Source organism: Wyeomyia smithii, chromosome 3, assembly GCF_029784165.1.
Source record: "Wyeomyia smithii strain HCP4-BCI-WySm-NY-G18 chromosome 3, ASM2978416v1, whole genome shotgun sequence".
Taxonomy (NCBI): domain Eukaryota; kingdom Metazoa; phylum Arthropoda; class Insecta; order Diptera; family Culicidae; genus Wyeomyia; species Wyeomyia smithii.
The window spans coordinates 9,114,973-9,142,937 of NC_073696.1; the positions used below are offsets into that span (position 1 = coordinate 9,114,973).

General features: G+C 42.1%; 1 protein-coding gene across 1 annotated transcript; it reads left to right on the forward strand.

Moving 5' to 3' along the window:
* Positions 1-60: 60 nt before the first annotated feature.
* LOC129729540 (uncharacterized) lies at positions 61-27,833 on the forward strand. The gene is made up of 6 exons (XM_055688177.1): positions 61-555; positions 5,937-6,327; positions 16,748-18,396; positions 24,078-25,883; positions 25,946-27,228; positions 27,286-27,833. Exons 1-6 carry the CDS (start codon positions 388-390, stop codon positions 27,656-27,658), a joined length of 5,670 nt encoding a protein of 1,889 aa, XP_055544152.1. The 5' UTR covers positions 61-387; the 3' UTR covers positions 27,659-27,833.
* The last annotated feature ends 132 nt before the right edge of the window (positions 27,834-27,965 follow it).

The window sequence follows — 27,965 nt, forward strand, 5'->3', positions numbered from 1 at the left end:
ACAGCTGTTCTTCTTCCAAACGTCGTTCGCTTTACGAAGGAAATACAGAGAAACGTCAAAATCCGTACGAAAACAAACTCATCTAACGAAAGTTGAAGTGCTAATTTAACCCGTACTTTGGTTATCTGTTTCTAGATTGTTACGTCAAATTTGATAGTTTTATCAGTGTTATCGCTGGAAAACAGCTCAATTATGTGTAGTTTCTGTGTGAGCGTAACTGTACAGAGTTCCTATTCTCAATCTGGTCCCGTCCCGTAATAGCAGGGCGTGTGTGCATAAACCAGCTTAGCTGGACAAACTCGTTTATTGTTATTTTTTTTCGCTTCTGTGAGTGTTGTGAACAAGTTTCGAGATAGCAGCGGTGAATCATCCATCGGTCGACGAAAGATGCCCCCGGAGAAGGATATCGTCACAAAAGGGTGGGAGAAGCTAGACGACGATGTTATCATCAAAGAGGTGGCCACCAAGGGTAAACACGTTAATCTTTGCGTGAGCTATCTGGCCGAGCGAAACGAACTGTCCCTCGTTGAGGCCAAGAATTACTTCCTGCAGAAGGTGAGCAGCTTTAAGGAGGGTTTTTTTTCGGATACGGCTATATGTTTGGTGACCAAATTTTACTATCAGTTCGGATTAGGCATATTACCTAATAAGCGAATTTTTGATCTCATCGAATCACACAAGATTTTTTTTTTTAAAACCGACCTTTGCACAGTTAGCTATGAGGCCGCTTTTCTTACTATATCAGCCGAAGAACATCTCTGATTCATCAGAGAACAGAAAAAATAATCAATTCGTATCAGTTTTCTTGAAAGATTTCATAAGTGAATCATCGAACAAAAAATCATCTTCACCAGTTTTAAACCCCTCCAGGGAATAGTATTGGTAATACTTGGTAGGGGAACGAGACTCGACATGGTAGAGCAGAAGCTTATGGAAAATTACCTGGCAATTATTCGAAAGTTGTGTTACGTATCGCAGCCGATTTTACACATTTATGTAGATGCAAAAAAGATCAACCCAAAATGGTTTAAAATATTTTGCGTACTGATGTGAAAAAAAAGGTTCAATCAATTTGGAAAGTTTATTCTTTATTCTGATTTACTCGGCGAACTTTAGAACACCATTTGTAAAAATCTATGGGTAAGTATAATTCTCGCAAGCATAAAAAAATCTCTCATCTCAAAAATTCTCAGAAAGTCAATTTTCTATTTTTTTGAAGTAGAATACTTCTCTCAGGAAGTTCGGCTACATAGGGATGTGAAATGAAAATCTAAAACCGAAAAAAGTGAAAAATATGTCCAATTTCAAATGCTAATAAATCGGTTAGTATTCGATGGATTTCCTTCGTTCTTGCAGCAATAGATTGGAAAATCTTCTAAGATTCTTTCCGAAATAAGATAATTGTAATTTTATTATTCACACTATTGTACTATTGAAAATAGTCAAGCCTTGTCAAAACGAAAATTTCGACCCCTGATTGGTCGTTATATGCTTGCTTCCCAAGCACGGTCGACAGAATCATATACCTTGCAATTGAAAACATGCTATTTGGCCTATATAAGAGCCTGTTTCAGCCGGAGCCGCTCATAATAGTTCTGAACAGCGACGACAGCAGTCCTCCCTTAGCAGCAGCGGGAGCGAGCAGTGGGTACCATCGATAGCGGAAAGCGGCCACAACTGTGGCATGGCTGTGGGTAAGCGTAGCAGTTCCAGCGGAACTCACCATCGATAGCAGCAGGGCCAGCAGATGCAGGTACAGTGGATACCAATGGCGGCCACAACTGTGACATGGCTACGGATAGTGTTGCAGTTGTTCAACAGTTAGGCCAGCGTATAGCGGCCACAACTGTGGCATGGCTATGCATAGCGTAGCATCAGACAGCGACAACAGCAGTCGTCCTTCATTAGCAGCAGCACTAGCCCTGTGGTTGGTCACCACGTCTCAGGAGCAGCGCGGTTTTTCTCAGCGTGTGTCGCCAGACAGCCATTATTCCCCCCGTGTTGGGGCAGCATGAAGATTGCCATCAGGAAATCCAATTTTGGAAATCAAAATGCCTTTTTGAAGGCAAATAAACAAGTCATTGAAAGTTAATAATATTTGTCAACGCAAGCAAGTATTCTGTGTTGCATCCTAGCAATTTAAATTTGTCGCACCCGTCTAATTTACTGAATGTGAAATAGCTTCCACAGTGCATGTTGTCCGTGTATCTTAATCCCCCCAATGTTAGGGCAGCTCAAAGGTTGTAATTAGCAACCGATTTTGAACCGCAACATGCTTTTTTCAAGGCAAAAAAAAATAATTGAAGGTTAATAATTTTCTGGCATCAACACAAGCAGACATTCTGTGCGGAATGCAATCAACTTCTGTTGTAGTTGTCCAATTTTGAAGTAAAATACTTCTCTCAGGAAGTTCGGCTACATAGGGATGTGAAATGAAAATCTAAAACCGAAAAAAGTGAAAAATATGTCCAATTTCAAATGCTAATAAATCGGTTAGTATTCGATGGATTTCCTTCGTTCTTGCAGCAATAGATTGGAAAATCTTCTAAGATTCTTCCCAAAATAAGATAATTGTAATTTTATTATTCACACTATTGTACTATTGAAAACAGTGAAGCCTTGTCAAAACTAAAAATTCGACCTCTGATTGGTCGTTATATGCTTGCTTCCCAAGCACGGTCGACAGGATTATATACCTTGCAATTGAAAACATACTATTTGGCCTATATAAGAGCCTGTTTCAGCCGGAGCCGCTCATAATAGTTCTAGACAGCGACAACAGCAGTCGTCCTTCCTTAGCAGCAGCACTAGCCCTGTGGTTGGTCACCACGTCTCAGGAGCAGCGTGGTTTTTCTCAGCGTGTGTCGCCAGACAGCCATTATTCCCCCCGTGTTCGGGCAGCATGAAGTTTGCCATCAGGAAATCCAATTTTGGAAATCAAAATGCCTTTTTGAAGGCAAATAAACAAGTCATTGAAAGTTAATAATTTTTGTCAACGCAAGCAAGCATTCTGTGTTGCATCCTAGCAATTTAAATTTGTCGTACCCGTCTAATTTACTGAATGTGAAATAGCTTCCACAGTGCATGTTGTCCGTGTATCTTAATTCCCCCAATGTTAGGGCAGCTCAAAGGTTGTAATGAGCAACCGATTTTGAACCGCAACATGCTTTTTTCAAGGCAAATAAAAAAATAATTGAAGGTTAATAATTTTCTGGCATCAACACAAGCAGACATTCTGTGCGGGATGCAATCAAATTCTGTTGTAGTTGTCCAATTTTTACTTTATTTAGTAATCCCCCCACTGTAGGGGCAGCGCAAAGGCTGCGATCAGCATGACCAACTTCGAATAAAAAACGGTTAACGTTTATTCACTAAAAATTCATCCAATTCAAAACAGGTTTTTGTCTGAGTACAATAATTTGCACAAGACATTACAAATTTTACCGCATTATAAGATGCGTTTCTCCAGTCATGCCTCGTGAACGTGAAGGTTCCCTATCACAGACATAGATTTCGTGCTCCAGCACGTTAAAACACGTGAAAATTGTCTTTTTACTAGTGAGTGCAACATTTCTTGGAAGTGTTTTATTATTCTCGGGTAAGAGACTACGAGTGCATTTATTGCATTTATTGAGAAATCCATCGGAAGTGTATTCAGTGCTATGTCTAAATATATGAACGCCAAATACAAGCGTGATGCTCGGAAACGCGCGAAGGACCAGCATGGGGGAAGTGCATCGAAGAAACCAAGTACCAGTACGGAGGTCAATTTAAAAGCAGCCAGAGGTAACACGTGTCCAACCTCTGGTTGGGACGCTGGAGAAGGGCCTTCTACTAGAGGTAGGAGAAATCGAACCATTTTTAGGACAACCAAACAAATGAATTGAAGATTTAATATTTTCTTGTTCTGAGCTTTAACCAAAAGTTAATTATCTTAATTTGAATTCACATGTACATATACTCTGACTGTTGAAACTTGTTTGCGCCGCAAAGAGTTTGTACTTTTCCTGTTCAGTGAGGCCGTATTTATATGTGCAAACTGAAATTGAGTAGTACTTCAACTTCGTTTGCACAGAATTTTCAATACTGCCAATGAGCGGTCAACATTTATTTACTAGGAAAAATGATTGACACGCAAGCAGCCGGGTTATCTTTCTTGTAAAAGTATTCTACTTCAACCTTGCGGTCGTGGCTTTGCACACAACCTTCCTGTGATTTTTTTGTTTAGATAACACCACCCAATGATTCATGCATTTTTACGACGTTTGGTTATAAAAAGAAAATTTTCGATATCGACAATTTCATGAGCTGCCATTAGGTACCTGTGTGTTTTTTCATTGACCAAAAGCAAAATTTTGACTCGTGTTCTTGAAGCCCAATTGAGCTTAAATTTTGTAAGGGTACTTTTTGGAGAAGACGAAATTCTCTACCATTTTTTTAAATTTGTCTATCATTTTCGTTTCGCTGAATAAAATTTTGTTGTTCTCACATCCCTGAAAATATAAGTTATAAGCATCGCAAAATTGGTGGCAAATTTACTCAATCCCTAGAAAAAATTATACTCAAACTGTTCAAGACTTTTGAAAGAAGCGTTTTACGATATCGACTTCAGTGTGAATAAAATTTATGATGATGAATATTTCTGAGATTAACGAAGCTTTTATAGGAATTATCAGTGTGGAATCCCATTCTGACAATAGAAAAGGGATCGATAGCATCGAATCACGTACATCGATTGTGTATAAGTCAGTCCTCGAGTGTTACTTAGGTTCAGTGGACTAGCCGACGTTGATCAGCCTTATCAAGATGTCGAATATTAAACAACATGCAACCTCATGCACCTACATTGAAAAGCGCCACAGATAAGCCCGATTAAACAGTTTTTCATCCTTGGATTTTTTTACATCGTAGAAAAAATAAGTACCTGTAGCTTTCTCAGTTGCCGGAACTGAAACGTGATTTTCTTACCCTGTTTTATTTGCCTGTCTGACTGACAGGCGGGTAAACTTTGTAGCAATAATGACACACTACTGCGTACAAAGCAATGAATAAGAACAAGGTTGACGTGTGACAACACAAGCCTCGTCATATTTTTATCTTGCTGAGAGATTCTGACATTTTTATCACTTTCTACCTACACAAAATGGTATGAAACAACATGGTAGAGTTCACATTTTAACACTATTTGTGTCACTGAACATAAGTCCTATAGAACAGCAGTTTGAACTCCTCAGACATTATCTCCAAGAATTGAAAACAATACCTAGGTTGGTGCGATAACGATTCCTATGCTGCGGCCAGCTGGCGCCTGCGAGAACAGGGACGGTAAAGCGTCGCCTCAACTGACGGAAATACTGAAATCATTTGTCGCATTTACACTTACTCACTTAGTTTTTTATACTAGTCAAATGATATCAAATAATCATTATTGGAACCTTCCTAAATAAAAAATCTTCAACGAGGCGCGCAAAATTTTAGCAAAGATTTCAACAAGCGAAGCGACGAACCTTACGTAAGCCGCTTCAACCTGGCGGCTGCAACCGCGCTGCACTCGTCGTGTTATTGCGATGCAAATCCGGTCTGACAAATTCTGCGAACCTCAGCGCCTATCGAAAAACCGCGCGATTAAAATTAGCTTTCGCTGCAGTGTAGCAAAACTGCAAATCCACCCAATACCAGTTCACCGGTTCGAATCGGAGCCGCATATCAGCTTCCAGCTTTCTCAGTTGCCGGAACTGTTCGAATCGGAGCCGCATATCAGCTTCCAGCGACTATTTTTATAATCTTTCCCCTCTCGGCATCTGGCTCTGCTCTGCTCATATGCGCTCATCATTCTGTGCAAGTCGCACTCGTACTCTCACTCGGGCTCGGGCTTCCTGCTCGAAACAGAAACGACAATCTCGTCATTCACTGTTTGTACTTGCTCGCATTCACAGGTTAACGCGTACGTCTATCGGTTGCTCTCGAATCGGCAGCTCTACAAAGCTGAGCACATCCTAACGAACATCGACCGAGTCTCGAAGTATGTCTTCTACCAGATCGCGGCGGAAACCAGCGACCACGAGCTGAGGAACTACATTCGGGAACATCTGGCCAAAACGATCGAAAACTACACCGGCGAATCCGGCGAGGAACGTTTGATAGAGGCCAACTGGAGGGTGTACTGCCTGCTCAAGGCCAACGTGCGCCAGCTTTCGGAACTGCTCCGCGAGCTAGATAGTGACTATAGTGTGCTGGAAATTGAAACCATGTCATTCAATACGTTCTATGCCAAGGACGAAGCGTACCGAAACGCGGTCGCGCTGGATCTGTTCTTTAAGAATCAAGGTAAGTGTCACACCTAGTGGAACGGTATTGTGTTATGTTGTGGTGATGCGATGTTCAAACGTAGCATAGTGAAATTCTAACCGTTGGGTGCTGATTTTAGTCACGTTCCCATCAGTGTTGATTATTTGGTTTGACCGTAATAGAAACGGCAACATATGAATGTCACGTCAACATACAGGCTCGTCATATTTAGAAACTAATATTCAAATAAAATTGCAATCTGAAGTGCGCCACTTCCGTGTTAACAACAGTTCGAAACCTGCTGCAGAGAGAGCTGTACGCTACAGATAGAGAGGTTATTAAAATGTATACAGTGATTAGCTTAAAGTGAAAATATTATTAGATGTCCTTCGTCAGGAATTGTTAAGTGAACGGTTCTTTTTCTGCAGTTCTAAAGTGTTTCATTAAATTTTAAAAATAGAATTGTATTAGGAACTGATATAACACTGGAGATTGTATAAAGCATATACAATTCAAAGATGTGTAAAAAGTAGCTAAGAAAAAAAACATCTATCTAGGCCAACAGAAACTCTGAGGCTTGTAAGCTATAATCTCGCTTAAATTTGCCCGTTTCGATTGAATAGAAGACTTTGTTTTTGTGTTTAGCATGAAAGACGAATTGCAAGGCAGAATCATTCGTTAACCTGGCTGATAAAATCAAACTGACCACAAATCAACACAAGTTGATGAACTACATAGGTTAGTCGAATGTTTGAACCGCAAAGTTGACAGTTTGGCGTTAGACCGCACCCAATCGGGATAAAATATTACTCTGCGGCCAATAAGTAAAACCAATTGACCAAACCTAGGAGTAAAACGGAGGCGGGGTAATAATGGAATGCCACTACGTTCTACCATTACTGATCGTGGAATGTAAGCAGTCGATTTAAGTGGATTATCAGTCCCATTTATCATTGCAGCTGCACCTGCACCTGCACCTAAGTTTGGTTATACCTTTCGGGATTTCCGATTGGTTCCCAAAGGCAAGGGTATTGTTACCCTGACATTTGTGTGCTACAAAATAGGCCTCTCTCTGACCTGAAACATCAAGCGCTGATTTCACATGGCCAGAGGTCTATTTTTTCGTGAATTCATTAGAAAAAAACGACAGTCGCAGGTTGAGGTCAGCCATCGAAAACTATGTTTGCAGCCCTGCTGTTCACTCCTGATCACTCCACTTGGTAACACGAACGATGGAAACTGCATTTCTGATGACTGAATGACTTCATCTACTTTTGCTACTGCTGATTCTTCGGATCCGGGACACCCTTTAACAGGCACTATGAAAGCTCCTACTCTCCGACACTATCATGCTACCTGCTGATTGGGACGGGGTCTTCCAGCCTTCATCGTCAGGCAAGTATAATTGTATATCCGACCTTTCGGCACATCATGCTTTTCAGCGTTCGCATTCACACCAATTGCGGATTTACTACTAAAATGTGCGTGGGTTGTGCGTCAAAATTGATTCATTCCGTTTGGCAGCCTCTGAAAGTGATTACGATATTATTGTACTTACTAAAACATGGCTCGACGCTCGCATTCTCTCAGCACAATTATTTGGAAATCCCTACCCTTTGTTGCGGAATGATCGATCTGAATTGAATAGCCAAAACACGCGCTGGGGAGGTATGCAGATTGCTGTTTCAATAGAACTGAATTGATCCTGCACCTATTCATGATGCAAGTGTAAGTAGTTGTGGAAACATCTTGCAGTGACGTCAGCTTTGGTGTTGTGTACTTGCACCCCGATCAAATTTGGATTCACAGCTGACTCAGCAACATATCGATTCGGTTGAAATGGTACTGTCTCGTTTAAAGCCTCATGCTCAAGCATTAGTTTTTGGCGTCTACAATCAGTCTGGCTAGTGATGATTTATTTCGTCTTTCGGACAACCAAGAAGTGTTTTCATTTCAATACAGAGGATGTTGTCGTTGCATTGAGTAAGCTGAAAGTTTCGTACATCGCTGGATCTGATGGCATTCCTTAAGAGATTCTCAAGCGATGTGGTGAAGTTCTCTGTACGCCATTCGCTGAGCTTTTTGTTTTAATTTATCTCTGCAGCAATGCAAATTTCCTGACCGTTGGAAATTCTGGTATCTGTTTCCAATATCCAAAAAAAGGTGACGTCGCAAACTATCGTGGCATCCAGAGCTGTGAATTTTCACTGTCAGCAACAGAATATCAGTTGAAATTGAGGGCTGTGAATATCGATGTCAGCACGAACGAGCTGAGAATGAAATTACTTTCAGGTTCAATCGGTTGGCAGTGGTAATACTGACTACTGCGATTTCGCACGCGCTGTGTTGTTTTAGCGATGTTCATGTGTTTGAGAATATAGATGCTCATTTACTCCATCAGCTTTATGCATTGGATTTGCTCAGATCTGAAATATTCAACATGTTTCTAGACAATATCATTATTTTCACTGACATAATTTTCAATGAGAATTGACAAGGGTGGCACTCAGTATGCTGTTGTGTGATATTCATTTTGTAGTTTCGAAATTTCGCAGCTCTGGTGGCATCATAGCCTTGTGCGCATGTTCTAAGTTGTTCGAGATAATTTTTAACGACGCTTTATTCGCTGGCTGTGAACATCATATACCGAGCAGCCCGATTTTTTTTTTCAAAAAGATCAGTAACTACAAACTTAATGTAGTTCGTGTCTAGCTATGTACAAACCCTGGATTGTGGTTTTCAAACTGATGCTGTTTACCTGGACTTGAAGGCTGCATTCGAAAATGTGGACCACGGGATACTGCTTGATAAAATACTTCGATTGATCATAGAGTTTGTGTGAAAGTAGGATCTGTTGTTTTTGACCGCTTTTCCAATATGTCAGGAGTTCCTCAAGGTAGTAACCTGGGTCCGCTACTCTTTTCTATCTTCATCACCGATGGTGCCTTTCTGCTGAAATTGTTTAAAAAAGTGCTGCTTGATTGCATTAAGCTACAGCAATAACTGGGCACATTTGTGAGTTGGTGTAGAACGAAGTGTTTTTAACCCATTTTAATTTATGCGCTCCTGAAAGACCATTGTGTCACAAAAACTTTCTTCATTTGGAACCGCGCAGTCCAGTTTATGGTTTCCACAATCCGTTTCGCGCCATATGACACCGCTTTAATGAGTTTTTAGAGCTATTTGATTCCAATATGCCGGTCAACGTTTTTCATCAGCGATTTAATATATTAATGTTTTACGAACAACTTGACTATATTTTTAATTTAACTATTCACTTAAACTCATCTTTGTCGGATGAATATTAAAATAAATATTAATAATAATAATATCAAAAGCCAGAAGACGGGGTGAGACACTCCCAAAAGTATTCATGCTAATTAGTTTAGAATTCAACTTCATAAAAATTATGGAAAAACTTATTGAAAAAAACTGGTAGAATTCACGAAAATAGAATTTCCATACAACGAGAAAAAATGAGATCGCAGAAGGCGCAATGAGCAACAATAATATGACAGCATTTCAAAACAGATGACTCTCGACAGTTCTTTTATAATCATCCTTCAAAAGCTACCACCGAAAATTAAATACAAATAGAAGTACGCTCGACTAGTGGCTACTGTCACGGTATTGGTTGAACTATCTTAACACTTAAAAATGCAGCTCTGTCTGTCTGTCTGATCCATATAGACTTGGAAGCTACTGATCCGATCGGCGTGAAATTTTGTATATAGTGGTTTTGGGGTCCGAGCAAGGTGACTAAGATAGTTAGAGACCCCTCCCTTTTCTGGAAGGGAGGGGTCTCACACAAATGAAACCCAAATTTCTGCACATCTCGAAACCTGACCAAGCAAATGTAACCAAATTTGGCAGGGGAATATTTTTAGGAGTAACAAATATGTCCATAATAGTTTGACACCCCTCCTTCTGGAAGGGTGGGGTTTCTTACAAATGAAACTCATATTTTTTCATAACTCCAGAACTAATCAAGTAATGGAACCAAATTTAGCATGAGGAGGTTTTTGGGAGCAAAAAAATAAAATAAATGGGAGGGCTCTTATAAAAATCAAACATAAATTTCTATGGTGGTTTGATACTCCTCCGTACTCTGGCAGAGGAGGCAGGTCTCTCATACAAGCTAAACAGATTTTTCAACCAGGTTTTCCGGAAAACAGCCTTCAATCATCGGGTCGATGCACAGGAGCCAAAACTCGACTTCAGACGCCATTTTTAAATTTAAGATGGAAACTTCCGGTTTCTAATATGGGTATTTCCGGAATCGTAATGGTGCACTGAAGCCACAAGTCGACCTCATACAACATTTTAAATTGTAAGATGGCAGTTTCCGGTTTCTGGAAAACAACCGAAAATGACCGATTTTCATCCAATATGAGTACCTCCGAAACCAGAATGATCCGGTATCTGGAAAACAGCCGAAAATGACCCAATACCACCAATATGGGTGTTTCTTTAACCAGAATGAAGCTCAGAGGCCAAAAATTTTCTTCCAATGCCATTTTGAAATCCAAAATGGCGACTTCCGGTTTCTGGAAAACAGCGGAAAATGACCAAATAAAACCCAATGTGGGTGTTTCTTAAACCAGAATGACGCTCAGGGGCCAGAAATTGTCTCCAAATGCCATTATGATATCCAATATGGCGGCTTCCGGTTTCGGAAAAACCGCCGAAAAAGACCGAGTATTACTTAATATGGATATTTCCGTAATCGAGATGATGCATAGAAGCCAAGCATTGACCCTGGACATTATTTAGAATTCAAAGATGACCACTATCAGTTTCTGGAAAACAACAAAATCACTAAACACCTCCCAATATGGATATTTCCGGAATCAGATTGATGCCAGAAGAACAGCTGAAAATGATCGAATACCACTCAAAATGGATATTTGCAGAATAGAGGTGATGTACGGAAGCCAAAAGTCGAGAATGTTGTTATTCCGATAAAATCAATCATTTCAAACGAAATGCCTTTTGACTTTGATCATATCCTATGGCCGATTCGTCGTGCATTTGCAGACTATAAACAAATCGCAGGGAATCAATGAATTTGGAATGTTTAAAATTATTAAACTAAACACAAAAATGAGCGAGACAAAGTTTGCCGGGTCAGCTAGTAGACCAAAGGTCTCTGGTTACAGTAATGAGTAATGAGTACATAGCGAAAAAAATTCAATTTGCTTTTAAAATCAACAAATCAACCACTGACGCGTTAGACAAAATCGAAAAATCCATTCAGATCAAAGAAATTTCCCTGGCAGCTTTTCTTGATATTGAAGAAGCATTTGATAATGAATTCCACTACTCAATGCACATAGCAATAAAAAGGTACAGCATAGATAAGAACACAAGCAACGAAGGAAAAAAGTCACCTCTAGCGATTAATGAATAGACATAAAACAAGCCTAAGATGCGTTGAAATCGTCGTCAGTATGCGAAAAACAAAGTTTCGGTGCTGGTGCACTCTCTTTGCTTTCCTCTTTACGATATATTTCTATTCATTAGTTGTGGTGTACACGTTGTTCTCAATGTGCACAACTCGGTATATGAAGTTATTCGTCTCTGTTACACAGAGGGATCAGAACTTGTTATATCCTTATTCATTTGACTCATGAATATGATTTTTCATCAGAAAAAGAAAGAAAATGACAGTGTATGCCCTCCTACTCTCGCTTAAACTCAACCGCTGCCGAAGTAGTCCCTTCCCCCACACGTTCCCTCTCACCGCACCCAACTTCTGCTGCTGTTCAGGCGACATGATATTCTCCTGTTGCTATCCTTTCTTCCCCTAACTACCGGCCTATAGAGAGACAAACGCAACGATCGAATCGCCTCTCAGAGCTGATGTAGTCTAGTCATGTGCTTGTTTTCTCCCAGAAACCTATGCACCATATCATCATTCCATTATGGGTTGAGAGGATTCAAGTTTAGTCCCGGCCTGTACACTTCGTGAAGTGCACAAGTGATGAATAAACGACGATCGCATCATATTCGTTTCGTTTCCATCACTGAACACAAGTACTCAAGCCATGCTGCTCAACTCAGTGGCACATTTTTCAAGAAAAAGCTCTAAAAAATACCCTCAAGGCGGAATTGTATCATTCTTGACGACGACGACCTTCTTTAAAACCTAACAGACGACATAGTGGTTTTGTTTAGGCAAAAGCACGACTGTGTTTTATTCTAACAGAATGTTCTCTGCACTGAATCTTACAGCTCAATGGTGTAGGCGAAAGGGTTTGAACGTAAATCTCTGAAGAACTCAGTTTACTCGAAAAAGGAAACACACTAAACCCAAGCTGCGAATGAATCGAAATAAACCTATACTTGACCAGAAACTAAACTGGAACACTCAAATCAAACAACAAATCAATAATCAAGACTACAAACGATCTATTGGTGTGGAGCAGAGTCATTGAAAAGAACTGGGGTCTCAAACCCAGTGTGATCCAATTCGACCAAGAATATTTAACCTAGGCCTCGTCAGTTTGGTGGGCCCAACGCTAAGCTTGATAAAATCCAAAGATTTGTGGAGCTATAAGAAGTACTAGCGGGAGAAAAGCGCTTCAAGGCTGAATCGTCAGACTGATCTAAAAGAAGGAACATAAGAATACTGGAAGATTTCCAAAAAATAATCTATGAAAAAGTAAGGTGGAAAAGAAACGAAACTTCGAAATTCACTACAGAGTATTACACTGCCGCTCATAACAAGTCCTTCCCATTTGCGTTTTGGTGCTGATGAGAAAACAGCAACTAAAAATCGTAACGCTTTAGGTGAAATTTTGCACTCAAATGCTTTTTCAATCAAGACCATCAACAGAATTTAGTACTGCAATGACAATCTAACACTTTTACATCATAACACTTGCAAAAACACCGAAATTTGATTAAAATTTGTTGAAAATCATAAGCTGGGACTCACATGAGATTACTTTTACGGTACGTAGCCAGAATGATAGCAAGTCAGTCCCATAGCCAGCTACGACCGGTGATGAAAAACGAACTACTGCAAATCGATGGCGGTGCTATAGCTTGCGTTTGGAATGAATCCATCGCTGGTCAATTCATAAATGACCTTCGCTCGTGCTTCATTAAATAAGTTTAAAAATAAAATTAGATTTTGTTTTTACATTTGATACCTACTACTGATAAATTCAAAATCAGTTTAGGTGTAGGAACTTGTTCTAAATTTTCCTGAGAGGAGTCACACGTTCGTGACTCCGGACAGCTTCCACGTAGCAGTGGAAGCAAATATGAAAGAACACCTACAGCTTAGGAAAATGTTTGCTCCGTTAAAAACAGCTAAGTAGCGTACCGAAGTATTTAATATGACTGACAAATTCATCAAAACGAAATTCACGACAATAATTGAACAATTCTTACCCACGTCTTTACATAAAATACGGATAAAATACGAAAAGTAGTATTTACTAAATAATGCTTTAACTGACAATACAGTGACACACCTAAAGCGTTCACTGTCAACAAACAACAGCTGAAAGAAGCTACTGGTGGAAATTTTGTCTTGAAAAAACATTGTACTATCAGCTAGAGCCCCACGATGTAGAACGCATAAAATTTAATCAAACCTCCTATTGAATATCACTTCATACATCCAATTCTAAACTTGAAAACCATAAGTTGTGGTAAATATCACATTTTTCATAATCATTATTGGCTGTGGGGTTGAATTGCGAAGATTTTTTCAATGGGACCGACTTGCGATCACTTTTGCTATGGGACAAACCGACTTGCTATTTTTTTCATAGTTCCTCAGAACGAAGTATTCAAAAATATTTGTTTTATCGAAAGTAGACATAAAAAGGAATTGATTCCATAAATAAACTCAAAATTGACGAAAATGCAATTGGGACGGACTTGCCATGAGCGGCAGTACAGCCGGAACGATAAATCAAGGAACAAGGTGTACCCAGAATTCAGGTAGAGCTCACTTTGTTTCTACACAGACGGTTCTAAAAAAAATGATTCCGCGGGAGCGGGAGCGGGATTTACTAAATTTTTCCCAATGAGACACTGATCAACAGTATTCCAGGTGGAAGTATACGCTACAATAGAATGACGCAAATATTAGCATTTTCTGCATTCTATCGCTCCGACAGAACCTTTCCAAACGCTTTAAAAGCTGAATTCGGTGAACAGAAGAAAGAGACGATCGAAGCAAATTGGCGTGTCATAATCGAATTTCGACAATCGAAAAGACTCATAGAGCCAAATCGCGAGAAGAGTTCCGTGTTACTCAAACTCAATAAAAAAGACCTAAGGACATTCACAGGTCTATTCAGGTCGAGTAAGTATTAAAAATCAAGCTAGGCAAACCTCGGCACTACTCTACGAATGCCGAGTATAGATGCATCACAGAATGCGTGTCTTCGGTGAGAAACATGCAGAACCTGCTGATATTTATAGCGAAAGTTCTGGTGAAGTAATAAACTTCATACTGAGTGCGGTTCAGTATCCTACAAATGAAAAAAAAGTTCTAAAATTTACTAGAGCAATAGTAAGAATTATATTTGGCCGACGTTAGTGAATGATTTTTATCTAATTGCAATTGTGATCAACATACAAAAGATACGCAATAATGTGCATAAACGCGGTAGGCAATACGTACAAAACTTATCCGATACTGCATTTGTTTCAAGAAATTTCATTCAAAATGTTGGAAAATCTTAAGGAAGAAGGTTGATTCGACTTCACAGCTGCCACAAGTCAATGTCAACACAAACAGAATTTGGTTGTTCGCCAGCCGCACAGCTGAAATATGCAACACGCAACAGTGCAATAAACTGTTGCGTGGCTAAGACCGAGGACATACTGGCGCGGCTTGCGTTGCGAAGACGGTTCGCCTTACCGTGGGTTGATGTACAGCCCTAAGTAGAGCTGTACAATAACCTGCGGCAGAGCGAGTCGCCTTCGCAGCGCAGGCCGCGCCAATATATCCACGGCCTAAGATTACGGCACTTCCTGCTATCCGCTTCCATCCGACACGAAAAGAATTTGAATGTTTTCCTTCCAAGCTGCAACACGGCACAACGTGTTATTTTGCTGCGTGACTGAGAGTTCCATTGGTCCATTTCCCCTATTTATCAACACGAAACAGGGGAAGTGACATAACTCGAAAGAAAAGGTAAAGCTACTTAAAACATAAATCCAATATAAACATCACGAACAGCGAACGAGCTTGTGATTGATCACAATTTTTGCACTGGTTCGCAATTAAAAAGATATACTAATTATTATGCCACAAGTTTCACTTCACCGATTGATTCAGACATTCGTGTTCCAGATCAAAAGATGTGTCAACTGTTATACCACAATTTGGGGCAATTTTAACCTTTCGATCAAAAAATTGGCCTTTGAAATCCATTCAGTGGTAGTAACATAATATGTTATTCAAGAGGGTACATTTTCGTTATAATTTCTATAGTATGCCACCCCACTAAAGTAAGACCTAAGCCGTCAAAAGAGTAGTTTCAAAAAAGAAATTAATTGATGTTATATTATCTTTCCTACCAAGGCAAGCAATCTAGTTAAGGAGCTGGAGCTAGTCACTATTTCGATTGACAGTAATGTTAGACCAGTCGCAAAAGTGTATAGGATTTGTGGTGAGACTTCAAAACACCGACATTTTTATAAACCACAGGAAATATGAACCAAGATACTCTCACATTCGTGGCAAATTTCCTTTACTGAAGCTTATTGTTCATCAAAGCCAAAGTGGCACACTTCTTAATACGAAATCAAAATTGGCAAAAATAAACAATTTCTAAACAGATAGGTCAATGACATTAAGCCACTCTCAAGCTCAGCTCAACTCGATCGAGTGGCGACCTGTCTTCCCGTCAGGCAGTACGTTCAATTTTCAGGTTTGCCGCGCATGAGCGATCTCCTTTATTTTCGACTTATTCACTTATCACTTCGTAACGCGAAAGTCTTTGCACTACAACAGCGCGTTACGCAAAAAAAAATCGCCAAACATCATGGGCGCCGGTCGAGAGATTACCGAGTCCCAAGCGTTCGAATCATTCATAACGCACACAGTGGCACACTTGAAACGGTCACCACCGTGCCGCCGGCAGCAATCATCGATTTCATAATGACCCAAAACAAAGATTACGTCCCTTCGAAGTGCAGACACAAATTGCGACAATCAATCAAATGATGGCAGTAATTAATCCGCTTTAATTCTCGATTGGCCTGTATTTCCACTTGCTTCGAACCGAAGAAGAAAAAAATCATTCCCTTACGACGTAATACGCGCTCGAAACGCGTGTATTCATAGCCGGCAAACGAACAAACTCCACGTCAATCGCTGGCGTTAAGCGATTATGTTCATTCAATTTGGCTCTATCAATGCAATTTACGCGTACGGCTACAATCACTCACTACGCGACTTTTGATTCCTCTCTCCTCTTCTTTCCAGAAACGGAAATCTCTCCCCTGCTGGACAAATATGCCGTGTGGAATTACTTGCTCCGAAATAACATCGACAATCTGGTCAAGATCTGGATACAAATCAATGTGTGCCTCCGTTTGCTACCCGAGCTGGCCCAGAACCCGTCGACGTATTCCACCGATTTGGCCAAAATAAAAATAGACATCTACGACGATCCAAGGTTCAACGAACGGCTGCGCCAGTTATTCCGTCGCTGGGAGATTAACGATTTCATGGTCGCACAGCTCTCCTGCCAGAAGAGTATGTGCAAGAACGAGGTCCTGCTGAATGCACTCGCAACCTACGGTAAGTTTGTGGAGCACGAACGAACTGATCCGTTGCAAATTCTCCGCCGGCTATTTACGACGCACACTCTGGAAGTGAACAAATCGTGGCTGAAGAGCCAAGACTTTTGCAACGAGCTCACGAAGCACCTCGTAGAATCACGATTATTTCAGCTTATGGACCTAAAAGTGGTTAGCAAGGACTACCTACGAAGCATGGCGGAAGATTCTAACTGTGATAAACGCGAGGAGATTGCAATGTTTTTGCTGATGGATAGTCTTAAACATGATAGTATTAATATGGAGAAATTGCTGAAGGTTTCGCTGAGGACTTCGCAATATTTGAGCAATAATCAGGAAACATTTTACGATGAAAACCCGTTGGTGTATCTGTTTGATCATTTCCTCAATCCGGACAACACCAAATTTCCCGAAGATGAAACAAGACTTTGCAAGCTTCCTCATTTGCATAATTTTTTGAATAGACTGAAAAATACTTCCGCATCGGCCGTTTCGGCCAGCCGTTTGATGGAGTTGCATGATCTCCCTAGTGTGGATACAATTCGAGAAAATCTGTTTCGAAATCGGGACCAGGACGACGAAGACGAGGACGAAAAGGCGGCTAAACGAGCGATTTTAAAGCAGCACGGATGTGTTCCCCACTTCAACCATCCGCTGTTGATCGAAAAATACGCCACCTCCGTCAAGCTGAACTACCTGCACTACATCAAACAGTATCGATCAACCTACGCCCTGTACCTGTTTTACTTGGAGCAGCTGAGATGTTATTCCCGAATCGGACCGGCACAAATCAACAGTGCCGCAAAATCAGCAGCTGAAATAGCACTCTCAAACTGTCGTGATTCCAATCTGGTCACGCATTGTATTGCCTTCATCGAAATGCTTGGAGTGGACAGTACGCGAACTCGCGCTTACGTTCGCTGTATGAACATGCTGCCCTGCTCGGATGAACCAAGCTTCATCTCAGCGCGCGAACTGATCGAAAAATGTGAAGACATTGTCGTGTCCCGCTCCTGGAATGACCCGGAGCTTCTGCCGGACCTAGAGGCGATGGCCATGTTGTGCCGTTCGAGTGAGCTGAAACTTCCGGAACGATATCTACGTCGGCTGTTGGGTGAAAATGATTGGTTTCGATTTTTGCTGTTGGTTGAGTATCTGGACTACCCACAACAGCAGCTACTGGAGCTTTGCAACGAGGGCTTCCAAGATGTCACCATCGGGTGCAATGTGTTGAAAGCGATCAAGTATCAGGTGGCGCCGGCTCAACGGAGGCTCTCGACGCCAACGTCGCACCGGAGGATGACTGGCATCACACCGAGGAAGCGGAGAAAGGTATGTAATTATTGTTAGCTTATTGCAAGTTGAATTTGAATTTGAAGTTTTTGACCCTATCCCCGCGGAAAGAAATCAGTTTTTACATCGAAAAATGACATTCAAACTCTTATAACTCAGCAACCGCATGCATAATTGGCACAAACTATATTGCATGTTGGAGATCAATCTGTTCTCTAACTGCTTAGAATATTTTCATCGTTAGATCCTCACTTAGAATATTTTCATCCCGGTATCCTCACGCCATGTCCGGCCAATTGCAGTCTCTCGTCAGGTGCACAATTCCTCCAAGTAGTGCCTGCAGCTCGAAATTCATACGTCTGCGCCACTCACCGGTTTCGGTTTGTGCTTCACCAAAGATTGTCTATAACACTTTTCGTTTAAATATGGCCAGTGCGCTCCGTGAGAAGTGTCTCGGTTTGAAGTCCGCAGAGAACTACTGGTCTAATTGAGATTTTGTACATCGTCAGTTTCGTGCGGCACCGTATGCCCCTGGATTGAAGCATCCTGTAAAGGCCGAAGAAGGCCCGATTTCCAGCTTTCGTCTACAAGCCTATGAGTTGGCTACCTTTGCTGGAAATCGTGCCTCTCGTTTCGATACCCACTCATCGTATTACAACCTCAAGAGCAATGTTGAATAACGTTCAGTAAAGTCCATCTTGTCTCAATCCTCGCGCGTTTCGAAGGGATACGTGAGTGTCCCCGATATGTACACGTAACTCATCACTCGATCCAAGGTAGTTTTGATTAGTCGTGTCAGTTTATCCGGAAAACAGTAGTCGTGCAATATTTGGCAAAGCTGGTCTCGATCGACTGTATCATACGCTGCCTTGAAGTCCACGCAGACATGGTATGTGGACACGTTGTACTCCCGGCATTTCTGAAGGATCTGCAGACGCTTAGAAAAATCCACTAGATGTGGGAAAAATGGTTCACTACAGTGAGCGGATCAGAGCGTTTCCGCTCACTAAGATGAACTAGTTCTTTTTAACGGCTCACTCGCTCTTTCCATTCTTCATAATTTCCAGTATAGCTTATTATCAGACACAGCAGGCGAGAACCATGTGAAAGCTTTACACTCCTTTTACCAGGTTAAAGTCACGCGTGAAGATGCAATAGAACTCCCAGCAACTAACTACCAACGGCTGCCTGCTTTTCTATGCACAGACACACAGGCAGGCACATATGCTGGCTTACGCCAAGTACGCACACGATTGGATGGCAGCCAAAAGTGGAACGAAAAGAGCGAAAGAACTGGTTCACTGATCTTTTGAATCTATAGATGTAAGCAATCCGCTTGCGAGCTGATCACCACCTGTTGTACCTGTGTGTGGATTATGGCAAGTTAGTTTTTGCATGCTCTCGCGGCTGACTGGTGGATGGATTATGCAGGTTATGCGTAGCAGAGCAGACAGTCTGGGAGTTTTATTACGGTTTCGCGCGCGACTTCGCATTTGAAGTGTCAAGCCTTCACATGGCTCTCGTTTGCGGTGTCCGATCAACAGAATCTGCTATCAGCTTTTTGTTTGAAGTAAGGGATGAGTTACTTACTTTACTTTGTTGGCTAACGGACCGTTCACCGGTCTAGGGCTGAACGAATTAGAGATGACCAGCTTCTTCTGTCCTGGGCAGCCGTTCTCCAGTCTCCTCGTATACCAGCAGATCGTGCATCTTCTTATACCGCACACCAGTGGCGTAGCGTGACCGGGTGACACCCGGGGCGGAAAATCCCTGGGTGTCACCCCCACCAGGTTGCAGCGAAATCATATTGTTATCAAAAATTGTGAGAGTTAGCACACTCGTTTTCAATTGCACTAAATCTACTCATTTTTTAAAATTTGGTTGAAACTATACTCTGGGGCAAATTTATAGTTTTCGAGGGTTTCACCTCGACCTCCTATCTCACGAAAGGAAGGAAGGTGGAAGGTGACACGTATGAAAATTTTCCTCATGGACCGCCCCCCACGCTACGCCAGTGCCGCGCACATGCACCGCGTGCGAGGCCTACCACAGAGTCGACACCCTCTTCCTGGTTCTCTACTGAAGATAGTTTTGGCGGCACTCTCGTCAGGCATTCTGGCTACATGTCCAGCCCACTGAAGCCGGCCCCGCTGTATTACCTTCACTATATCAGCATGTTTGTATACCTGGTACAATTCATGCGTCTGCGCCACACTCCATCTTTCAATTTACCGACAAGTATCGACCGCAAAACTTTACGCTCAAAAACTCCGAGCACTCGTCGATCAGCTTCATATCGTAAAGGGCCACCGGGAGTATCAGCGCTTGTTTTGGGCGAGTTTGTAAACTACGGGATCTTAGCTGGTTACGTAGTCCGTAGAAGGCCCCGTTTGCAGCTGCAACTCGTCGTTTCAATTCACGGTTCATATCATTGTAACATGTCACAAGCGTACCAAGATAAATGAATTCATCAACCACTTAAAATCGTTCCCCATCTATCTCCACCTCAGCACCAACACCACGGAAACTCCCCCGCTCCTTACCAGCTACCATGTACTTTGTTTTGGTAGACTTAATGACGTGTCTCAATCTCGCACGAAGGCCTTCTCCACGGCCCTACGGTCGATACCGATTAGGGATGGGAAACCTATCGATAATTATCGATAGTATCGATAGTTGCCGGCTATCGATAGAATCGTTAAGCTTTCCGCGTTATCGATAGTTATTGATATTTTCCTCGCATTACTCCACAATGATGCCAGAACTGGCATAATATATTGGCCTAGACTTTGTTTAAAGAGAATTCGATGATTGTTTGCTTTCACATGAAATCCTCTTTAAAATTGTTTGAAAATTGAGGGATACTCATTTTCGCTCACTCTACCTTATACGGACATCGACAAGATTTCGCCTAAGTGCGAATTATGTGTGCGAATAAACTTTTAAATATTGTGCCTGTCCACAACGGGAGCTACATTTTGTTGTTTTCTTCATCTAGTTCTAGTTGTCGAACTATCGATAATTATCGATAGTTATCGATGGTACTAGGGAATTTATCGATAATTATCGATAGCCATTTTAGTCGATATTTCCCATCCCTAATACCGATGAGATCAATGTCGTCCTCAAAACCAAGAAGCATGTGAGATTTAGTGATGATCGTACCGTTTCTTTACACGTTTGTTCTTCGTACTGCACCTTCAAGGGCGATATAGAACAGTAAGTTAGAGAGAGAGCATCCCTCTGCTTTAGTCCATCAAATGTTACGAACGCAGCTGATGTCTGATGTCAGCGTTATACGAATCAGCCTAATTAATTTCGTTGGAAAGCCGTGTTCCAGCATTATCTGCCACAGCTCGTTTCTTTTCACTGAATCGTATGCCGCCCTAAAATCTATAAACAGATGATGGGTCTGCAGGTTATACTCCCGGAATTTATCGAGGATAAAAATTTTATTCATCGTGGAACGCCCCTGTCGAAAACCAGCCTGGTATTCGTTAACGGTCTCAATCTGAAAAACAGGATACGGAAGAGCACCTTACAGGCGAAGTTGAGCAACGTAATGCCTCGATAGTCAAGCCAATCCAATCGATGATCCTTCTTATAGATAGGGCATATGGGGCTTTCCAACCAGTCGTTCGGCATTTGTTTATCCACCCAGATCCTTAGTATTATCTGGTGGATCGCATAGTACAGTCACTCGCTTTCCGCCTTCAGAAGTTCAGCCGGGACACCGGCCGATAAATTACTTACTTACTTTGAAAAACCAGGATTGCCCGTCTCTAGAATCCACTGCTCCTACCTCCATGATCTCGGTTGTAGTTTTTCAGGTAGGTGTGCCTACCTAATAAAAATGCTTGTTTTAGAGTAAAATAACGGCTTTCCGGAGGGGTAAGAAAGATGTTTTTGTTACGTAACGCTGGTTCTACCTCCTTCATCCCCTATGTTATACTTCGTAACGCTCGAAGATACCCTCCCTCCCCTTATGAGCGTTACGTAATTTATGGATGCCTCCCTAAACTTTTTTTACACCCCTCAGATATTTAAGTTGAATTTGTTCATCTTTTGGATTTGCGTTTCTAATTATAAATTACTTTTCCATTGATTTCTTCATCAACCTTTTCGAATTGTTTGACGTAGAACTACGTCTCACAAATTTTTGCTACGAAACGCAAATTTTTGCATAACTCAAAAACCAATCAAGCAAATTGAACCAAATTTGGCATGAGGAGGTTTTGGGAAGCAACAAAAATATTTCTATAATGATTTGATATCCCTCTCTCCTTTGACAGACAGGGCTCTCATACAAATCAATCACAAATTTATGCACAACTCGAAATCAATTTAGAATGTTTAAAATTATTTAAATAAAGAAAATAAATGAGCGAGACGATGTTTGCCTGGTCAGCTAGTAAGTAATATACAAGAGCTCATTTTATGGAAATTTTAAATTAAAATGAAATCTGCTGCACCCGATGGCACTTCTCGGTATCGTGTCCGGAATGAAAATCGAGTGATCCGCTGCACCTGATAAATGACTTGTGATCAGCTCCCTGTTTTTACCCATGCTGAGCAACCTTATGCTGGACAGCTAAAGCCCTTGGTCTCCCCGGGACCGCCGTTAGGCATTACTTCAGGGAGAGGGCCAGTCGTGCTTTTTAGCACTTACCTCTACGGGTAGCAGAGCAACCTATTCAGGCCAGTTAGCTAACTACTAACTAACTGGGGCATGTCGATGATTTATCGCCAATTGGTGCCTTGCAAAATGTTTACGATCTGTGATGCAGCCTTGATGACCGCACTCCAGATTTCCCTATTCTAGCACATCCTACGCACAATATTCTCTGGCGTGGTGTCCGTCCCACTTATTGCCAGCATTTCGTGCCTTATCCGCTCGAAACGCGAACATGTGAACAACACATGCTCCCTGCTTCAGATGAAGTGTACAAGTGACGACAAATTATTCGTATTAGGCCACACCAAAAAAACACAAGACATGTTGATTTAAACGTCTATATTGATAGTAAAACAACAGTTGCGATTCAAATCGTAAATGTGGTTGTACTCTGATTGCAAAATCAAAACTTTAAAACGATGAACCGAAAACAACTAAGGTAGTTGGAAGCCAAGTCAAACAATAACGTCAGTTCTCACCTCTCTCTGCATGACGCATGTGGGTGAGTGTTTTTATACTTCCGATTTTTAAGTACCTAACATGTTTATGTAGTAATAAATGCCTGCCTCAAGCCGGCCGATTATCACTGCCTAGTAACAATTAATCTAATTCTACATTGGATGGAAGCATTTGAGTTTTCGAGCTAAGGGGCGCCAATAAAATCGCAGTGCTGACCTACTACGGCTGAGTTCAAGGTCCATCCCGGCTATACGTCACGAGATCCCATATGTAGAATACGCGGGAATCGCGATGTAAACAATATTGCACTACCAGCAAGTGGCCTCAAACCCCACCGAAACCTGTGTCGTCCAGTTTGGTGACGATTGCTAGAATGCGAATGTGTGTAAGCAACGAACGACAAAAACAAGTGATAACACTTTCTGGCTGAATCTTATCAGCCGCCTCAGTTACAGCGTAAAAAATACTAAATCCCCTCCGCAGGTCACAGACCGAATCCGACAGTACGTCTAGCCGGCGCCGCCGCCTCAATCAACATCTAACTAATCGTCCGGTTTTTGTTTTTGTCCGTTTTTTTTTTTGCCAGGCTAGCAACACCACTGCCGAAGAGAGTCAATCGAGCGTATCAAGCGAAAACGACACCAAAAGACATCAGTCGCAAGCGATCGCGAACGATGAGCCGGGTACGCACTACGAAGGAGCACGGTTCCTCTGCGAACAGTACGATCGCGACCTATTTGCGTCTATCTTGCTCTGTTCCACGGAGGCTAACAATTGCGGAACGACAGCAGAAGTTCGGGCGAGTCTGGATTTCAAAGCTTTTCGGCAGCTAGTCTTGGAGGGTGTCCAAGCTGCGGAACAATACACCTTCATCAACTTATTGGATAGAGCAATAAGACACAAGTGGCCCCTTCTAGCGATTCTGGCTGGCACGGTATCCCATACCAACCGCAAATACTGCTGGCTCAGCTGGTTGATGATATCGGTCGACTATCCTTTCCAAGACAGAATTGTCAGCTTTCGGCAGATTGAGTTCATGCGCGATTTGCTACAGCACTGCATCCAGCTGGGCTACGTCCAAACACTGCACGATAGTTTGGCCGTGTTTTACCCGGAAACCAATTTCTACAGCTTCGCTAAATATCTGGTCGAAACGACCGCCGGTAACTTTACTCAAGCTACTACCGATTGTTTGCGACAATTCCTACAACACGTCACCGATTGTCGTCTGTTGGAGTTGGAAAAACACGAACTGATCGCGCTTTGTGTTAAACTTCTAACTCTTCATCTAGATCATAACTTCAGTTCGCTGCATCATCAGATCGAGTTGCTGGAATCGTTGGTTGCGTCAGATATTGGCTGCTTTACACAACTGATTGATTTTGCGCTGCTGCTTAAGATAAGTAACATTATCAGAAGCTCCACCGTGAGGGTGATTTATATGAACTATTTTGATCGATCGCCGGTCGACATCCGGCAGGAGTACGAAATTATTTGCGAGAATTTGGTAGCGGCGAAGTTCAACCAGGAAGCCATCCATTATGCCGATTTGTTGGATCTTCCCAAGGAGAGCATTATTTTTGAACACTGGGTTAGCGGGTTCGAAAGTAGTGGCACTTGTTCATTCGAACAGTATAAAAGTGACTTGTTGAGGTATAACTTTGAACCTGAATTGTTGTTGAATTTCTACATTCACATCGCAAATAGACTAGAATACAGTGATGTTTTAAAGTATACCATACTCAAGAAAGCGCTTGAGCTGATTAAAGATTGGGGACTCTACCCGAGTGAGATGTTCGACCGAGATCGTCTAGAGTACGAGTTGGTTCTAGCTTATGTGCGATGTTCGGAAGAGCCATCGAGTCTGGAACTGTATCATTCGTATTTCTACACTAACATCTACCGGCGCGATCGCTACGTTCTTCATCACACTTTTCTGGAACTCAAGGAAGTTGCTGGCATCGATGATTTGACCGTATCCAACTTACCCCTCAGTGAACCGGAGGAGATAATTCATCTGGACTGCTTAATCAATCGTTTGTTGGAGCGAGGGGACATCGTGCAGGCACTTCGTTACCAAGCAATCTTCGAGCAACGCCCGGTTGACCTTCATTTTATTGTATTCTGTATGGCACTAGCCGAATCGATTGTCAGTCTGTACAATCTGTCCAAGGAGGAGCGTCTGATGCTGAACGAAGACTACAAACGAGCGGCGAATCGTTTTCACCGTAGAACGCTACGTTCCAGCCGAATCAGTCAAAGCTCAACCAACACCTCGCTTTGTTCACCACTGAAGCCTACGAACAACGACTCTTCCGATACGAGCGCGGGGGCTTCGGAGTTCGAGGAAGTACCGCCTCGGGAGAAACAAGACATCTTCGAAGCAATTAATGTGAGTAACTAAATACGTGTAGTCTAGCTAACATTTCTTACTAATTTCCTTTCTTCTCTCAGACCCTCGGTGCCAAAATTAAACACGGCCAGGAACTAGCCCAGCGCATCGTTCTCACGTATCGCGTTGCCATGTACCTGGACAAGGAGTACAACGAAGTGCTGAAAGTTCGCGACCCAGGCGGTCTGCTGACCGAAATCATCCAGGAGGAGTGTATTCAAAAGCTGGAAGTCATCAGCGATATCATGACCGCTCACCGGTTGGACGATGGCACGGTTTCGGAGTTTCTTGCGAACGAAATCGTAACTGCTGTCGTATCCTCGAAGTTCTATCTGCTGCAGCACACTTCGACGAGTGTTAAACCGATCGACGAACAGCTCTGGGGATACAACATCGATCGGGAGTTTCATCTTTTCCTAGAGTTAGCTCCAATCACGACATTGCTGGGAAATTTATTGCTGCGATACTGCGATGCCATCAAGCACTATAAGAGGCTCGAAAAATCTCCCGATCGAAGTTCTCTCTCCGAGTCAGTCACTGAAGAAATCGACTTGGAACTGCTAGAGCAGCTGAGAACAATTTTCAAAGACCAAATTCTGTCTCTCAAGAAGCAAAACACAATCATCGTAGCCCTGTTGATCAAGGCTCACGATTGCTTCGTTCACGAGTGTTCCGTCGAGGGCATTGTGGAAGTTCTGCGACGCTGCAAAGCCCTGAACACCACGCTAACAGGAGCGAAGTCCTGGAGTTTAATAGTTAAACTGCTGGTCGGTATTGGCCGTTACCGAGAGATGTACTATTGCTTCGAAACACTCATTAAAAACGATCAATTCGAGTCACTGCTGGGTCAGTTCGACGAGAAGCACACCAATGGCCTTAAAACAGCCATCATCACATATCTACACGAACACTGTCCGGACCAGAAGGAGTATTTCAAGCTGACCGCGCTCCACTTTTTGATGTACAAGGAAACAGCGGAAATGTACGAAACAGAGGCAAAATCTACCATCGCCAGAGTTCTGTCGACGCATGAGAACCCGTACAGCGCAGCGGCTAGCCCAAAAGTGGCAATCGCCCGGTTAGAATGCACTTCTCTTGTACTGTCAGAGTTGAATTCTGCCATGGAAGCATACATGCATGCAGCGGAAAACTACCTGCTGGACAATAAAATGAATCTCGCCCAGAAAGCGGCAAGCAGTGCCGAGTTAGTGGCACTTCAGATTTTTCTGGCTAATAAGGCGCTGATAGAAAAAAGTGAGGAGTCCAGTTCTTGTATTTCTATACTGAACATCAAAAAGGACGAAAAGGGACTCAATCTGGCTTATTGTATCAACAGTGTTTTAAGGTAAGTTTCTTGTAGACTTCTTTTAAATCAGATGACTTATTCTTTCCCTCCCTACAGTGTCCCTCAAGCGTTGATCATAGCCCGCAACTACGACTACGAAATCAGCTGGACAACGGCCCTGTACCAGCATTACGTTGTTCGAGGGGAAACTCACTATCTGGAAGACTTCCTCGATCGGATGCCGCTAACGGACGGAATGGTGGAGAATCTGGTGAAAACATTCCAGCTGGAGCCGTGCATAACACCGGAAATGGAACGCTCTATTGCCGGTCTGGTTGAGATGGTAGAATCCGTTACACTCAAGTACCGTCTGGCGTCGTTGCTCGGTTTGAAGCGAACACTGCACGAGCTTATCAACCAGAACAGCTTGTACTACCTGAAGGATTGCGATTACGGGCGGAAAGAACAGGGCGGTCAGAGTGGTAGCTGAGGGATATTGCAGCCAAACTGGATTGGGATCGATGTTTTACAAGTATTCTGTACTACGAATTATTGTTATATCGAAATAAAAGTAGTTGCTAGGAATTGTGTGCGTAGCTATGTATCGGAAATAACGGAATATATTTACAATAAAGAATTCAAAGCAGTGCTTTTTTAAAAACCAATTCACCCATTTTTTTGAAAATACAATAAATTTCGACAGAACTGAGCCCTTTAACGAAGAAATTCAAATCACTCTGGAAATGTTAAGCTGGCAGTTTTTTCGTCCCATAATTATCCTTTTCAAATGGAAAAGT